This window comes from Galeopterus variegatus, unplaced genomic scaffold (assembly GCF_000696425.1).
Source record: "Galeopterus variegatus unplaced genomic scaffold, G_variegatus-3.0.2 Scaffold17846, whole genome shotgun sequence".
NCBI classification, from domain to species: domain Eukaryota; kingdom Metazoa; phylum Chordata; class Mammalia; order Dermoptera; family Cynocephalidae; genus Galeopterus; species Galeopterus variegatus.
The window spans coordinates 1-17,755 of NW_007743957.1; the positions used below are offsets into that span (position 1 = coordinate 1).

A 17,755-nucleotide genomic window follows, 5' to 3' on the forward strand; every position below is an offset into this window, starting at 1 on the left:
GAATTTCAAAGACCTTCTATATATAGCAGAAATTTTGGAAAATAGTAATTCAAATGTGAATTTATTGTTTCTGAGGATATGTTCCTGTAAATCTGATTGCACCCAGTTCTTATTGAACAGTTCTTATAGAACTGGGTTTTTTTGTCATTGGGTTTATTAGTTTATTTAACAAATACTTGAATGCCTGTGTATCAGGTACTGTTCTAAGTACTGGAGATGTAGCCCTAACAGACAAAGTCCCTGCCTTTTTAGGATGTACATTATAGACAATAAACAAACATAGAATTTGGATATATAAATAGATATTGAATCATAACACTGCTTGACCTAGAATGGTGGTTTTCAAACATTTAAAAATCAGTGGAACCCTTTCTTAACTCGGAAGTTCAGTAATGTAAAACAGGTAAAATCAGAGTCAATCTGGTTAAATGGCATGGGGTCTTGGAGACTTGCCCTCTCATTCCTAGGGTTTTTCAGAGCACAGTTTAAAAACTACTGGTCCAGAGGACTACTGATTTTAGATTGTTGAATGAGAATGAATGTAAAAATGTGATTGGAACTAAATCTCTTAATACTTGAGGGCTGTGCCCAAATCTGCAGTGGGAAGCAGTAGAAAATGATTTATCAGAATTCATTTTATGGATTGTTGTTTATATATATTAAAAGCCTAATAAGATTTCTACTTTTTTTTCTCCATAGAAAATTATTGGTGTGTTTAAACCCAAATCAGAAGAGCCTTACGGTCACCTGAATCCAAAGTGGACCAAATTTGTTCATAAGGTCTGCTGCCCTTGCTGCTTTGGCAGAGGCTGCCTGCTTCTGAATCAGGGATACCTTTCTGAAGCTGGTGCCTTCCTTGTGGATGAAAAGCTTCATCTGGGCATTGTACCTAAAACAAAGGTAAAGGAGAATTTGTTTCTAATCATGTACTTCTAATTTACAGCCTGCTTATCTGTGAATACCCTTTTTTGTTAATCCAAGAGTCATGAGTGACCAGTAAATTGACTAGTTTAGTATCCAGGGTATCCAAGGGAATGTCTCTTGTTCCTGCAATGTCTGATGATGTTAACAAAAAGAGGAGAAAGAACTAGCATTTTGAAAGCAGAAAAAGATCAGGGATCTAGAGATCCTGTCGAAAGAAGAAATGACTGATGTGTTTCAAAGACTAGTATTTTCTTTTTGGCCTTTATAAATATTTACTTGAGTCTTCTCAAAATGTTCATTCCTAAGTCTACCTTTCAATACCCTTCTTTCTGTCTTCCACTGGCAAATTTTTTGCTGCTTTTATACCTCTCTCAGAAAGAAATACACGCTATTTAATAGGGCTTTGCAAAATCGCCTGGCCTTATTACTATTTTAGATTCCCTGGGGCATTTATTATAGGGTTAAACTTTGCTAATTTCTGTCATTAAAGTGAGTTTCATAGTGTATATGAATAAAGATACTATAACACCAGTTGTAACCATTTTTCTGAACTATATGTTTCTAGGTGGTTTGTCTTGTCAGTGAGACATTTAACTACACTGCAATTGACCGTGCAAAATCAAGAGGCAAAAAGTATGCTTTAGAAAAAGTGCCAAAAGTAGGTAGAAAATTTCATCGGATAGGACTCCCTCCTAAGGTAAATGACTGATAAGCTTTACTTGGGGGGCAATTGGGCACATGTATCCTGAGCCCCACAAGTTAGGCATTTAACCCCTCAGTTTGGATATAATGGTAACAAAAACAGTTGTTCGTCTTCAAGGAGCTTATAGTAAACAAGCAATTTCAGTGCAAATATAAAGCTGTTATGATGATAACTTCAGGGAGCTCTGAGAGGATAGAAGGATGCCTAACCCAGTTTGGAGGGGTGGGGAATGTTTCCAAAAAGAAGTTACATTGATGCCTTTATAAAGTAATGGCCCAAAGCAGAGGTCTAGAAACAGATCTAGGTTCTAATTCCAGCCTCTCCACTAGTTACCTCTTAGACTTTGGGCAAGTTCCTTACACTCTAAGCCCTAGTTTCTGTAAAATGGGGATTATAAAAGCTACCTCTTAGGTTGTTGTGAGGATAAAATTAAGAAATGCCTGTCAAGTATTTGGTACATAGTAATGTTTCAGTAAATGGTAGTAGCTATGTTTACTTACTATATGTTAGATTTTGTTTTTTCTTAGCACTTTTAAAAAAACCTGAGGGATGGTTAGCTGATAGTTAAGCAAAGGTAGAGAAAGTTAATGGGAAATGCATTCTAGAAAAAGCTCTAGGTTTTATTTTTTTAAAATATATTTAGCCTATGATTTTATTGTTTTATTGTTGTTCTACATTTTTCTAGATAAAATAATTTGAGTAGAAAATCATAGTTAACCTAACTTCTAAAAAAAAGTTATACTTCAAGTAGACAGGAAGTTTGAAAGTTTTTACAAGGCCTGCTCGTCCTTGGATATGATGAGATAAATGTGACTAAAGGAAGATAGTATTTCCGTATTTATGTCTACTAGTACCTAATTATAAGTGCTTTAAAGAAAGCCTTTAGGAAATTGATAAAATTTCATGCCAACAACAAGAACATAAAGTGTTGGATAAAATATAGATTTTCTTTCAGTGATTTGTTTATTTGCATTTATGAGGCAGGTTAGGTTACCCTGTGTGTCATATGTTGTTTAGGGTTAGGTATAAATTGCTTAATGTTAACTAGTAATTTTAATAATAAAAATGCCTTTTAAAATGGACATATCTTTAAGGAAAGGACTTAAAAAAACACTGGAGGTTGTAGTTAATTGATTAATTCTTTAAATTATATGGCAGGATCTGTAATCTGCTTGGTCAAAGAATCCTATTTTTCAAATATAATTGTTTTCTGTATTTTATGTTGTAAAAGGAATCCTGAAATGTTTCTTCAGTAAGTTAAAATTGCCCTGTTATTGAATAAGCAGGATCAGTATAAAGTTTAGCCTCCCTAATTAAATTCATTTTAATGTATATCTTTGGAAAGTGGCATTCTCCAGGGCACATGTTTATTTTCTTTTTTAATTGTCCTAAAATAGCTACTGTACTTCTTGAAAGTCTAGGGTTGGGCATTTTTTATCTGCTATGTATTCTTCATGTGATTATGTAAAATTAGGGTATAAAAATAGTGTTCTTGATAAATGTGACTTATCTAAATTAGTGTTAACTCTTCTATTTTTCTTATTGTGTTTAGATAACATTTTGTGACAGTACTGCTGAAAAGTTTAAAAATTAATCCCTTTGTTCTTGTACTTCCTTCTCTAACTATGGTTCTTAAAATTATAGATTGGTTCCTTTCAGTTATTTGTTGAAGGTTACAAGGAAGCTGAATATTGGCTTAGGAAATTCGAAGCTGACCCTTTGCCTGAGAATATTAGGAAACAATTTCAGTCACAGTTTGAAAGATTAGTTATTTTGGATTACATCATCAGAAATACAGGTATTGAAGTTCTCTCATTTATTCACTAAAATCTTGTTAGCTTTTAAACTGTATTCTTGTTATCCAAATCAAAGCCATACAATTTCGATGCTGAAGTCTCAAGGCCACTTCCTCTAATTGCCTTAGAAAACAGAGATGTGGTACTGATTCTCCTGGGCAGAATTAATCCTGTAGTGGGGATTCTGACTTACTCCAGACTCCTGCTCAAGCAATAGGGTTCAGTTCCTAATCCCCTTGGGAGGAATTTCCTAGCAGCAGGACCAAGCCAGATATTAGAAATGTTATCTGCATAATATGAATAATTAAAACTTAATTGTGTAAATTATTTTAGGTGCTTATTTTGACACTGCATAACTGTTAGTCTCTAAATACATTAAACTTTAAATTTTTTCTGTGCTATAAGGGAGCAATGATGTAGATAATCCAACTGATTTCCAGTTGTGGTTCTCTGGACCGTGAGGGTCAGCATTACGTGGGAACCTTGCTAAACATGCGTCTTCTCAGACATCTCCCCAGATCTATTGAAGCAGGAACTCTGCAAGTGGGGCCCCCTGTCTGTTTTGGGGGGCCAGAATTACCCTGTTTTCTCCAGGTAATTCTGATGCACTCAAAAGTTTGACAACCTGTGGTTCAAAAATGTCTTCTCGTTTATATTAGTTTCTGAAAAAATATTATATAATTTTCTAGGTTTACCTTCTTAATTAATATGGTCTTAGGTTAATATTAATATTAATATACTGTCTAGAGTATTTCTTTACTGACATTAGGTAAGCCTACCTAAAAATTTGCCTAGCAGTAGGGATGCTTTTTCTTCCTGAGGTGAAGAGAAGTAATCCTAGGTTTCAGTAACTTTGATTTAATCATTGTACCTACCTCACAGGGTAGATAGGAGGATTAAATAAATTAACAAATTACAACAATGTCTGGTATGAAGAAAACATTCACTAAGTGTTAGCTAATGTTTATGGGTTTTTTAGTTTGTGTTATATTGAAATCTTTAATATGTAAACATGCTACTGATAACCAATGAAGGTCTCAAAAATGAGGTGAATAGATTTTTTTCCACTGACAAGTTAAGCTATAATGTCCATAAAAATGAAATAACAGATTTTTTTGTTTATTTCTTGAAAGACAGGGGAAATGATAATTGGTTAATCAAATACGAAAAGCAGAAATCCGTAGAGGAAACTGACTGTAAGGTAAGGAAAATTAAAATTAAAAAAAATATATATATATATATGTGTGTGTATATATATATATATATATTCATTTTCTGTAAAAGATTCCTTGAAGTTATTCTTCACCATTTTCTCCTTCCTTTGTTTAGATTCTTGATTTTTAATCCCCTTTCTGTTTTTCTCATCCTTTTTCTTTCCATCACTTGTTTACATTACATTTCTTGTTTCTATTTTTTAACATTTCTGGGCAGCTTTATTTTTTATTTTGTATTAGAGAATGATATTAGCTCAGTACATTTTTAGAGCTTGAGAAATTTGTAGAACTACCAGATTTCTCTTGCTTTTATGTAATAAAGGCTTCTGATATTTTTTTTTGTCAACATGTTTATGTCGTGTTGTTATGTTTACATGTTTATGTGTGTTATGTTTACCAATTCAAGTCCTTCTGACTCTTTTGATTCAGTATTAGATAATACAATATTACCTAATAAAATGGAATGTGTTGCTTTACCTGTGAATCATCTCCATTGAACTTTAAAAAAAGTAATTTTATTGCTTAGAAGAAACTGGATTAACCTACGTAATAGATTGCATAGGCCCTTAACACTATCAGAAGCATAGATTTTAGGTTCATTGTTATGAACTTTTGAGTATCCAACTTCAAATTTTAGGTACTTACATAAGAGATTTTTAGAATAGTTTTACAAGTTTAACACAATCTATATATTTGAGAAAATTTTCAGTGATTAAAAAAAATAATTTCTCCACTGCTTATAATCTCTGTGTTTTCAAGTTATCACTTAAAGCTGTTGTATCACTTTAAAAAGTTTATACTTTAGGTGTTTATCAAGTAAATTTAAAAATACATATTCATAGCACTTAGCAATAAAAAAGGACAAATGATATACACAGACATGGATGAATCTTTTTAAAAAAAATTTATTATTATTATTTTACATTCTAAGATGTGGAGCAGTTAAGGGGGAGGGAGAGACAGAAGAGGGAAGGGGGAGAGGGTGGGAGAAGAAGGGGGAGTAGTGGTCGTGGCATCCCCCTCATTCTGGCAGGGGAGCCCAGGAGGGATTCTGGCAGCGGCTCAGTCATGGCTGGGCTGGATGTGGACTTTGAGGGTGCATTGTTGAGTCCCTTAGCCCAGCACTGCCCCAGCCTGGGAGCCTGGGGCGATTCCCACAGCAGCGGGTGGTCCTCACTGGGTTGGATGCAGACATATTGGAGGGTTGGGTAGCTGAGGCTTTCAGCCCTCCCTCCCATCCTAGCTTGGGAGCCTGGGGGCTTCCGGTCCTTCTAGGTTTTATAGGTGTTCTTTGGTGATATTAGACCTTCACTGGTTAATATCAGAACTTTGTCTCTGATCTGTGGGTGTTTTGTGTTTTCTTTCAGTTCTGTGTTGGATTATTAACTGCCCCCACTACTTAAATTCTGCACTGGAACTTATTTGTTTTCCTTTGCTTACTTCTAAAATGGGGGAACTTCCTGTGGGGACCAGCACTTGAACCCTGTGGTTGAGCTAAATTGCTGCTTTGCTGCTGATTATCTGGGGAAGGCTTTTTGTGCAGCTCAGGTTTTAATTATAGACTTCTTAAATACCTCCAGGTCTTGTGGAATCTGATATACCTGGGTTGTGTGGAAACTCTTGTCTGGGCCTGAGTCTTTTCAGCAAACTGCACCCCCTGCAGTTCTGTCTTCCTGACCAGTCTCCACTGAGTGGTTCTACGCTGGTTGGGGGGCAGGTCGTCTGTCCATGCTGTGCCCCAAAGTTCCCCCAGTGGGCCAGTCTCCCACACTGCCTGTACTCCAAACACTTCCCAGGGGACAGGCCATGCACTGGTCCCTTGTGACGACTCACCAGCCTCTTGAGTGGCTCCTTTTTTCAGATGTCTGTGGCCCTTTGCTCCTATGTGGGTCAATGGGAACCCTGTTAGTGGTCTTGCTGGCCTGCGGGCCACCAAGGCTCTCTTCTCCCCTGCAGCCTCCAAGCATGTTCATATGAAGGGCACAGCTGTGGCTTTTGCAAGCTCTTGCTCCATGTACTCACCAGGGCCAGCCTTGAAGTGGTCAGGGCTTGAAATGGTTGGTGCAATCCTTTCTTTCTCTCATCGTGGGTTCTCCTGCCTTCATGTACTCCATAGGTCTCTCCTTCTCTTCCCTTGAGCTCTATTGGCCTCAGCTTTGCATTCGTTGGTTTTTAATAGTTGTAAATTGTTTGATTGTGGAAGCGGGTGACACTGGGTACTGTCTGTTCTGCCATTTTGATCAGAAAGTCCTCATGGATGAATGTTAAAACCACGCTGAGTGAAAGGAAGGATACATAAAGGGAACATACTGTGTGATTCCATTTATGTAAAAATAGAAAACGCGAATTAGTCTCTAGTGACAGAAAGACAAAGACCAGTGGTTGCCTGGTTTATTAATCTGTTTTTGTGTTGCTATAACAGAATACCTGAGACTGGGTAATTTATAAAGAAAGGAGGTTTATTTGGCTTATGATTCTGGGACAGCTGCATCTGGTATGGGCCTTAGGCTGCTTCTACTCATGGCGGAAAACAGCAGGTCAGCCCGTGAGTACAAGTAGATCACATGGCGAGAGAAGCAAGAGAGAGAGAGAGAGGAGGTGCCAGGGTACTTTAAACAACCAGGAACTAATAGAGCAAGAACTCACTCACTAGCCCCCCCCCACCAGCAGGGAGTGTATTAATCCATTCATGAGGGATCTACCCCCATAACCCAAACTGCTCCCAACATTGCCAAGTTGGGGATCAGATTTTGACATGAGCTTTGGGGGAACACATGCAAATTCTGTCATCCGGGGTTGGTGTGGAGGGAGGCATGGACTACACAGGTGCATGAGGAAACTTTTTGAGTGAAGGTTTCACATCTGTCAAGGCTCATCAAATTGTACGCTTTAATATAAGGGTACTTGAAAAAGCTTGTGGAAAAAATGGAATTAAAAGATAATATGAATTTTCCATGAACTTTTTGAAGACCCCTCTTTTATGAAGTTTGTTGTGTGTAAATTATACCTCAGTAAAATTGTAAATAGAAAAGAATGAAAGAAATAAAAATGGCAGTCATAGCAGAAATGGGTTTAAAATACACATGTAAATATACATATTTATAACAGCTCCCACATTTATTTTTTTGGCATATCTTGAGCAATTACATTTTACTAAAAATGTCGTTCTTTTGCTCTTAGTATTTTGTGCATTTTCATTGAGGTGAGATATTGATATAAACTAAAAGAAACCAACCTGGCATATATGGCATGAGCCTTCACTGTAGTACTTTTAATTTAAAATTGCCTTTTTCACTTTTTATTTTATCTTGGCTAGTTAGTAACGGCAGCCATCTATCTTTAAATAGCAAATAACTCTTTAACCTGAAAACCTTCTTGTTCTGAAGTCTTCATTTCTGCTACAGAAGAATATGCAAGTTAGGAATGACCTACATTCTGTAGTCAAGAATATTTTGAGGTTTCTTCTGTTGGATCTTATTATATTTAGTTAGGGTCTTTGGGTGAGTTTTGTTTAGAAACACCTTCTATTTGACCTAATTATTGCTATGAGACTCTAAGAAAGACAAGATCTTACTAAGGTAATTTTGCTAGTTTATCTTAAAAAAAAAAATCAGTAATATTTTGCAAATATCATACATTTAAGCAATGCATCTAGCAATGAATTGTCTTGAACATCACTTCTTAAAGTCTTAATATTTTCAAGTCCTCTCCTCCAAAGAGGAAAAAAAATGAAACCAATATTGAGGAATTGTATAATATTACATATTTTAAAATAGTGATTATAAAATTCTTATTGGTTTTTAAGATAATCTTTTCCCTTCATAGGTGGATTTGTATTCTTTCTGGCAACTTATTTTTAATTTTTATAGGCTTTTTAGAGAGAATATGTCCTTAAACCTCAATAATTATTGCAAGCAATTTTCCTTCAGAAATATTTATATAGGTTCTTTTATCAGCAGATCATTTTTCTCCTCTTTAGGAATCAGAAAGGATCGATGATAAAGAATCGCTTATTAAAATAGCTGCAATTGATAATGGTCTAGCATTTCCTTTTAAACATCCTGATGAATGGAGAGCATGTGAGTATTTAGAACCTTCTATAGATTCTATAATTACCTCTTTTCCAGAATGGGAAGGGAGCAAAATTTACAGATATTAAAATAGCAGAGGAAAAACTGGGTGAAGTATAAACATTCATTAGGGCTCAGTTTTAGGCACTAGGGATCCAAGGCTGTGTACTATGTGGGTCTTATTGGGTATTGTTTGCTTATTTTTGGATGATTGGGTTTGATTTTTAGGATTGTGTTAGCCTTGGAAAATGAGTTTGGTAGTTTTCTAATTTTTAAAACATATATAACATGGAATTATCTATTTTAATATTTTGTTAGAACTGTATTTTAATGTTTTGGGTTGTATTTACTTATAAAACAATTTAGGCTGGTCCCCGACCCCATTTTTTGTGAATAGTGCTTTAATTATCATCCCAGTCTCTTCTTTGGTTAATGATCAGATATTTCTACATCTTCCTGAGCCAGTTTAGACATTTTTATTTTGCTTAATTGTCCATGTTATCTTGATTTTTAGATCTAGGAGTATAATGTGTTATTAGAATTCTCTTACAATTAAAAAAAAAAAACCTGTATATATTAAGTATTTAGGGTGTGAGATGAAATGATGTTTGAAATTTGCCTTAAAATACTTGTGGGGGTGGGACTTGGGAGAAAAGATGAAGCAAATTTGGCAAAAATTTGGTACTAATTGAATTAGGTCATTGGGAATATGGGAGTTCATTATACTAGTTTCTTGATTTTTGTATATGTTATTATGTAATAAATTTTAAAAGTAATCTCTGTATCTATGATTATGCCTCTTTTAAATTCCTACTGTTTATTAGTGGGCCTCTTTTCATCATTAGCCTCACCAAAGATTCACCTGTTGTTAAGCATTGGCTATTTATTTATTTGTTTATTTATTTATGCTTTTTTCAGATAATTGGCTTATTTCATTGATCAGACTTTGCTTTTATTTTTCATTGATTTATGTTTTCTATCATTTTCTTCTATTATGTTAATCCTATAACATTTTCCTATAGATGCACATTAAGCTACATATTTTCGTCCGGGTATTATTTTGGCTAAAACCACAAACTGTATAAGTGCTGCTCTATTGTTTTGCTTTACATATTCATACTTTCTGGTTTTCTTTTCAACAAGAATAATTTAGAAGTATTTTGTTTGATTTTTAAATTTCTAGGTGAGCTGATGTTTTTTAATTATTGTTCATTGTTGCTATTTTTTTTTAAACTATGCAATATTGTTATCTTCTAATATTTATTCTATTGTGATCTATTAATATGGCCTGTGTAAATTCTGTTTTTTGGCGATTTGTTAGTAATTTTGGGGGGATGCTTTTTTTTTTTCTCTTTACTGTTTTATTAACTTTATAAATCTTTTTAAAAAACTGACATATAATAGTTGTACATACTTATGGGGTACAGAATAATATTTATATCCATTTATACACTGTGATCAAATCAGGCTAATTAGCATATCCATCACCACAAACATTTGTCATTTCATTGTGATGAGAACATTTGAACTCCTCTAGCCATTCGAAAATATTGTTAGTAATTTCTTTATGATTTTATGTATGGCCAATTTGGAGGACTGTATTTGAAAAGAATGTTTGAGTGCAGTGTTCTGTATCTGTCTACTAATTAACACTTGTTAGTTGTTACATGTCATATCCTTGACTTATTTTTTGGTCAATTGATCTGCTAATTTTTGAAAGGAAATTAAAGATCACTGTGATTGTGATTTTGTCAGTTTCTTCTTGCATTTCTATGCATCTTTTGCTTTGTATTTCACATACTTAAAGGTCAAGTGGTTTATCTTCCTGATGGCCTGTTCTTTTTTCAGTGTGGAATATATCTCACTTTATTCCTCTCAATGTTTTTTTTGCTTTTCTTAATCTGTTGTAACATTGCTATACTTCCTTTCTTTTCGTTAGCATTTACCTGGTATTATTCAATACTTTTATTTTTCCCTCCATTGTTTTGTTTTTGGTATATGACTTATAAAATAAACAACACTTAGCTAGATTTTTTAAAAGCCAATCTGAGTCTTTTAAGAGGTGTATTTAACTCTAGTTTTAAGTTTCAATAAACTACTGGTATGTTGGAACATTTCTTGCCATCTTATTTTTTTCTGTTTACCATGAATTCCAATTTGTTCCTTTTTGCCTTTCCTATCTTTTGTTGAACTGATTTGAGATGTCTTGGTTATACTTTACTTTTCCCCCTTATGGTTTGGAACCTGTATGCAAATTGCACTTTAAAAGAGTTAAGTTTAAGGTACCCGCAATACATCTGGGAAATTTTACCAAACACACAGACAGGGATTAAGGATCTGGAGCTTGAAGGAGAAATTGATATTGAGGATTGTTTGAACTGTCATCTTGATAGTGGAAGCCCTGGTGGCCTTTGCTGTCACCTGGGGATATCATGGAGAACAAATACTGTCACCTAGTACCAGGCACATGAGTACTCAATAAGTGTTTCATGAATGCTTAACAAATGGAGAACAAGGACTAAGTATAGAATCTGAGAGAACACTGATGTTGAAAGGGGAGGAAAAGCTAGCAGAAGGTAGGAGGAGTGGCAGGAGTGGCTTAAAACACAGTAAGTAAACTTTGAGAGAGTGGTATCTCCAAAGCCACAGAAGAGAGAATTTCATAAAAGAGATGATAGAAAACAGTGCTGCTTGCCACACAGAGATTAAGTAGCATGAGGACTGCAAATGGGCTGCTGGGGAGACCCTTACGAGATGACTGGTGGTCTCAGGGGAGGGAGTTTGGATAGTGATAGTAGAAGTTGAGGGAGAAGGATCAGAAGTAGAGAGAGGCAAAGAATAAGGGCTTTTCTTTTATGAAATTGTTCAGAAAAGGTAGAAAGGACATAGCTGCAAAGAGATGTAGGCCAGAGGAGAGGCTTTCTTTAGAACTGGCAGTGTACTTCCTCCAGTGTGCAAAGAGATAGATAAAAGAGAAGTGAGAAGGAGCGACTCCGAAGACAGATTTCTTCTTTAGGGCTTTCTAAGCAGCAGGATCCACCAGAGCTGGGGATTCTCATTGGATGCACCCACCACAGTGGCTCTGTGCGTGATCATATTGTCATAACCTTATACTTTCCTGCAGGAATCTTTTTTTTCTTTCTCTCTCTTTTTTTAATCGAATCATAATTGATTATACATATTTTAGGGCTTCAAAGTTGATGTATGTTGATCAAATCAATATTATTAGCATATATATTATTATTATTATTTTTTTTTAAAGATGACCGGTAAGGTCATCTTTAAAAAAAAGATCTTAACCCTTGACTTGGTGTTGTCAGCACCACGCTCACCCAGTGAGCTAACCAGCCATCCCTATATGGGATACGAACCTGTGGCCTTGGTATTATCAGCACCGCACTCTCCCGAGTGAGCCACAGGCCAGCCCAGCATATATATTATTACAAATCATACTTATTCTTTATGCCCTTTATCCAATCTCTCCCCATCCCCTTTCTCTCCCCCCTCCCACCTCTGATAACCCTAGATTTCTTCTCTCCTTCTGAAAGAGTAACAGTTACTCTGTTGATTTGTTGCATAGATGATCTGTCCAGTGCTGAGAGGTGTGTTCAGGTCCTCCACTGTTATCGGAGAGCAGATGCTTCTTCTATCACTCTGGAGTGGGCTTTGTGGAGAGAGACATCCTCATCTTTTCTTTGGTCTCCACTGGTGACTCTCCTTGTGTCAATGCACTCGAGTGGCTGGTGGGCCATCTCCTGCAGAAATCTGAATGTACACCTTCTCTAGAAGATTCCATGAGTATACAAATCATTCTAGTCCTGACTGTGTAGATTTAATGGTGTTCTTGGGGGAGAACTAGAGTTATCCCAGAATCCTGGATCTTTTATTTTTTATAGCCACTCATCTGTTCACTTCCTAATGATTTAAAATTTTAGAACATTTTTGTACAAGTGAGTGGTCAGTTTCTGATTTGTAGCTGTGAAGGGCAGAAAGGTCCCAGCCATGGTATCCAGTCTGGGGGCTGTGGACCAATTATAGTTATCCATCAATTTCTAAACTCAGGAACCAGGTAGAGTCAGATATATTTTTTGAGATAGGTCTATTTGAGACAGAGTTATAATCCATCCTTTTACTCTTTACTGTCTAAAACTTGGAAATGTAACTAGTTCAGATAAAATCTTACTATGATTTACCATCTGAATTGGCTATCCAAAGACAGAATCTAAATAATCTGAGTTGCAAAGGATAGTTCTCCTCTGATAAGTTCTTTCTCCTGTACTTTTCCTGAGAGAACCTAGGAGTTGTGGGAAAGAACCAGGATAAATGTGAGTCTAAATAAATCATTTCCTCTCACTGACTAGAAAAATATACTTTTTTCTATTAGATCCATTTCACTGGGCTTGGCTTCCTCAAGCAAAAGTTCCTTTTTCTGATGAAATAAGAAACTTGATTCTACCATATATTTCTGACATGAACTTTGTGCAAGATTTATGTGAAGATCTTTATGAACTTTTTAAGGTAAATAAATATTTAGTTTTGGTTATTGCAGAAAAAAATAAATCTTAAAACAGAAGACATTTTTGTAATAGAGCTGATTTGCAATTTACTACTTTATATCGCTGCTTACAGTAGAACCTGACAGAACAGAAAAGATTTAACAATTTTATTTTACAGGAACATAAATTTGTAAAGTTACAGTTACTATGAGTATTCTTTGAGTGAGACTACATTAAAATTTGAGAATTGTTTTCTCCAAAAGTTGACTTTTTACAAAACTACTCTATAAATTACAATACATGTTTGGTGACCTGCTATGATTTACTTCTTTTTAAAAGCCTAAACTCATTGGCTGGAAAGTTATTTTAAATCCTTTCTGGAACAAGTTAGTATAAATAAGTACAACTGTTCTTGTCATTCTGGGATACAAAAATACATCAGGTAAAAATACTCCTTTTGTGTTAATTTATCATTTAGGAAAGCTTTCTAATAGCCTTATTTTGCAATGTTGAAGTTCATTTGTCTTCAACTATTTGTTTCAAAGATCTTGATTTTTGGAATTATAATAATGTTTTTTTCCCTTCTGTGATAGACTGATAGAAGATTTAATAAAGCCACTTTTGAAAGTCAGATGTCTGTCATGAGGGGTCAGGTAGGTTACCTTTTTATGATCTTGTTCATTAAGAAAAAAAATTTCTTTGAAACAGTAGTCAACTTTTTTCTACACTGTGACCCGGAGGTGGAATTCTTAATACTGCCTGTTGTGCTGAACCAAAATAGCGCAGGTGATTAGAAATGAAGTTGATTTTAATAGTATCTTTTCTCTGTTGTCTTATAAACTGGTTGACCTTGTTATATATTGTGTGTTTAGCCAGTTGTTTCTCCCTGCTTTGAGTTTTTTGTCCCCATTTTGATAGTTGTTTTCCTGAGCATTAGTACCTTTTTCCTCTGCAAATCTACTTGCTTGGACATTTCAATACCAAGTTCAGTTGCCAGTAGATTATTTTCCTTTCAAAATATGTTTGGCCTTTGCGAGAACAGCCAGTCACCAAGGTTAAGCAGTGTTTGGGGTGGTAAGGAACTAATTGTAACTCAGTCCTCTCCGCTCTTGTCCTCCTCATCTGCTTTAATTAGAGATATGAGATATTAGTCCTGCTGGTGTGAACCTGCAGGCTGGGCTGGCTCACAGATGAGTCTGCTTCTTCCACACCATCAATGTATTTAGATTCCAAAAGGAAGACTTGAAATGAAAATAAATTACGCTATAAACATTGTCTTTTAGTGACAATGTACTCTTTCTAAAATATACATTTAGTTTACGGTAGCTGTGTGCTGCCATGCCTGTGGCAAAGAAGAAAGAAGAGGAGTCAGGTTTTTGCACTGATTCTTCTGTTATATAACTTTAACAAGTAGATGTAATTAAATCAGATAATCATTCATTCAGTCACCAAATATTTATTGACAGAACTAGTGTCAGAAACTGTTCTTGTTACTGGAGATAAAGCAATGAGCAAAATCAAGTTCCTTCTCTCATGGCACTTTTGCTCTGCCGAGGTGGCCAGGGGTCAGTGAAAAGGAACAGATTATTAGCTAATACATCTCTCTGTGCGCCATCACATTTATGCAGTGCTTTACTGGAGTGAAGGCTAGACTGTACAGTGAGGTGCAGATTTGCTTAGCAGATTGGGAGCCCAGCTCCAGGGAGCCAAGCTAGGAGGTGTGAGTGAAGGGATTAGTTTGTTAGTGACTGCAGTTATGTTGGAGAGTGTTACCATCCCCAAATGTATTTGAGCCAAATTTTCAGACATAGATAATTGTGCCTTCATTTGACCTTTTTTTTTTTTTTGCTTGAAACAGATTGACTTGATATATCAATATACTTCACCTTCTGTAGTTTCCTAATCCCTAGATTTATCTTAATATTATTTAAAATCAATAAAAACTACAAATAATTTTGTTAGCTTTAATTGTGGATTAAAGTTGGCATATGAGGAATTTAAATTTAAATTTTAAAAATGCCTGTCTGAAAAGGTATGGGGACATTCCAGTTCTGAGTTCTGTTACTATGATATACCAGTGGCTATCTGCTATTTTAGGTTTATTTATTCATATCCTGTCTCATTCACAAAGGAGTTAAGGTGTTATAAAAATGCATGTAATAAAATATAAAAGTGACAGTGTCAAGATCTAGGGAAAGAGAAGTAAAATAATGGTACCTTAGTTATAGGTTTTAATTTGATTTTGTTTTGTTTGTTTTTTAATTTTAATTTGATTTTGAGCCAAAATAAATAATATACCCTAGCCATGTACATGATTGTGTAGTTCTCTGATTTTAGCTGGTTTTTTTTTTTTTTCTTTTTTTAAAATCTGGTCTAAAAAATCAGGTATTATTCTGTATCCTGTAGTAAATCAGCACTTATGAACCAGAGGCTTAAAAAACAAAAACAAATAACAGTAACCTGTATTCCAAACAGCAGAATGATCATTTCAGCCAGTTCATTATTTGAGTCAAAATACTTATGTCTTCCCTCATAAATATCCCTTAGATCCCTCTTCCCTCCATTTTTGCTTATTAATTTGATGATTTGTACTTTGTATAACCAAGCCTTTTGCCCTAGTTTGTAGGAAGCATTTAGTTTTACCCACATAATCAGTGACATGCTCTAATTCTTCACGTATACATGTAGCTGGAACTGGTATGAAGGTATTTCTTTTAATATTTGGCACTGGTAATGTTTATGAAAGTTAAAGATAACCCATGAATTGAATTTTATATTAAATAGCAGTAGGTCATAATCAGGTTAAAAAAAAATCATTTTATGTTCCACCTGTGCCTATTTGGAACATTCAACCCCAGAATATATTTACTTATGGGAAATGCGAAATATATTTTCCACATGCTCTAAAAAATGGCAGAAATAAATAGTCAATAAAACTGTTCTATAAAAACACAGTGAACTTGTATTCAACAGTTTATAAATCAGAAGCTTATTTGCAGATTAAATAATTGATTTTAAAAATAATGAAACTAACCCTTTAATTTTTTCCCAGTTTTGTTTTTTATTATTTATTGAAACATTATTGATTATACATATTTGTGAGGTACATAGTCGAATATCAATACCTATGTACAATATGTGATTATCAAATCAAGATAATTTGTATATTCAGCATTACAAAATGTAGTCATTCTTTGTGACCCTTTACTAATTTCTCACTAACTTCCCCTCCTTCTCCGCCTTTCCCCAAATCTCTAGTAACCACAGTTCTGTTCTTTCCTTTTGAAACTTCAGCATATTATTATGATTGTTTTCTTTTCTTTCTTTTTTATTTGTTTTTTTTTTTTTTTAGCTTCCACTCATGAGTGAGGACATGCAGTATTTCTCTTTCTGTGCCTGGCTTATTTCACTTAACATAAATTTTCTCCAAGCTCATCTATGTTGCTGCAAGTGGCAGAATTCCATTCTTTCTTTATGGCTGAATATTATTCTATTGTGTATATATATACCACATTTTCCTTAACCAGTCATTTGTCAATGAAAATTTAGGTTGGTTCCATCTCTTGGCTATTGTAAGTAAAGCTACAATAAACATGGGAGTGCAAGTATCCCTTCGACATGATGATTTCCATTCCTTTGGGTATATATCCAGAAGTGGGATTGCTGGATCATATGGTAGATCTATCTATAATTGTTTGAGAAACCTGCATACTGTTTTTTGTAATGGCTGTACTAATTTACAGATTCCCCTTTCTCTGCATCCTTGCCAGCATTTGTTAGTCTCTTTTTGATAATAGCCAGTCTAACTGGAATGAGATATCATCTCAATGTAGTTTTGGTTTGCACTTCCCTGATGCTTAGTGATGTTGAGCATTTTTCATGTGTCTGTGGGCCAGCTGTATGTCTTTCTTTGAGAAGTGTCTATTCAGCTCCTTTGCCCATTTTTTAATTGGATTATTTGGGGTTTTTTGCTGTTAAGTTGTTTGAGTTCCTTGTATATTCTTGATATTAATCCCTTGTCAGATGCATAGTTTGCAAGTATTTTCTCCCATTCTGTATGTTGTGTTTTTAGTTTGATGATTGTTTTCTTTGCTGTGTAGAAGCTTTTTTGTTTCATATAATCCCATTTGTTTATTTTTTCTTTTGTTGCTTGTGCTTTTGAGGACTTATTCGTAAAGTCTTAGCCTAGTCCTACATGCTGAAGTGTTTCCCCTATTTTCCTCCAGGAGTTTTATAGTTTCAGGTTTTATATTTAAATCTTCAATCCATTTTGAGTTGATTTTGGTACGTGGCAAGAAGTACAGGCCTAGTTTCATTCTTCTACACATGGATGTCTAGTTTTCCCAGCACCATTTATTGAAGAGGTTGTCTTTTCCCCAATATATGTTCTTGATGCCTTTGTCAAAGATCAGTTGGCTGTAAGTAGGTGGATTGATTTCTGTGTTCTCTATTGTGTTCCATTGGCCCATGTGTCTCTTTTTATGCCAGTACCATGCTGCCTTGGTTACTATAGTTTTGTAGTATAATTTAAAGTCAGATAGTGTAATGCCTC

General features: G+C 35.0%; 1 protein-coding gene across 1 annotated transcript; it reads left to right on the forward strand.

The window, feature by feature from the left end:
• Nucleotides 1-699: 699 nt before the first annotated feature.
• LOC103582776 (phosphatidylinositol 4-kinase type 2-beta-like) lies at nt 700-13,856 on the forward strand (the record flags this gene model as incomplete). The annotated part of the gene is made up of 7 exons (XM_008564284.1): nt 700-900; nt 1,490-1,621; nt 3,272-3,425; nt 4,557-4,624; nt 8,617-8,716; nt 13,092-13,225; nt 13,797-13,856. Coding segments are annotated over 7 exons (849 nt in total), but the record flags the coding sequence as incomplete, so codon positions are not given.
• Between the last annotated feature and the right edge of the window lie 3,899 nt (nt 13,857-17,755).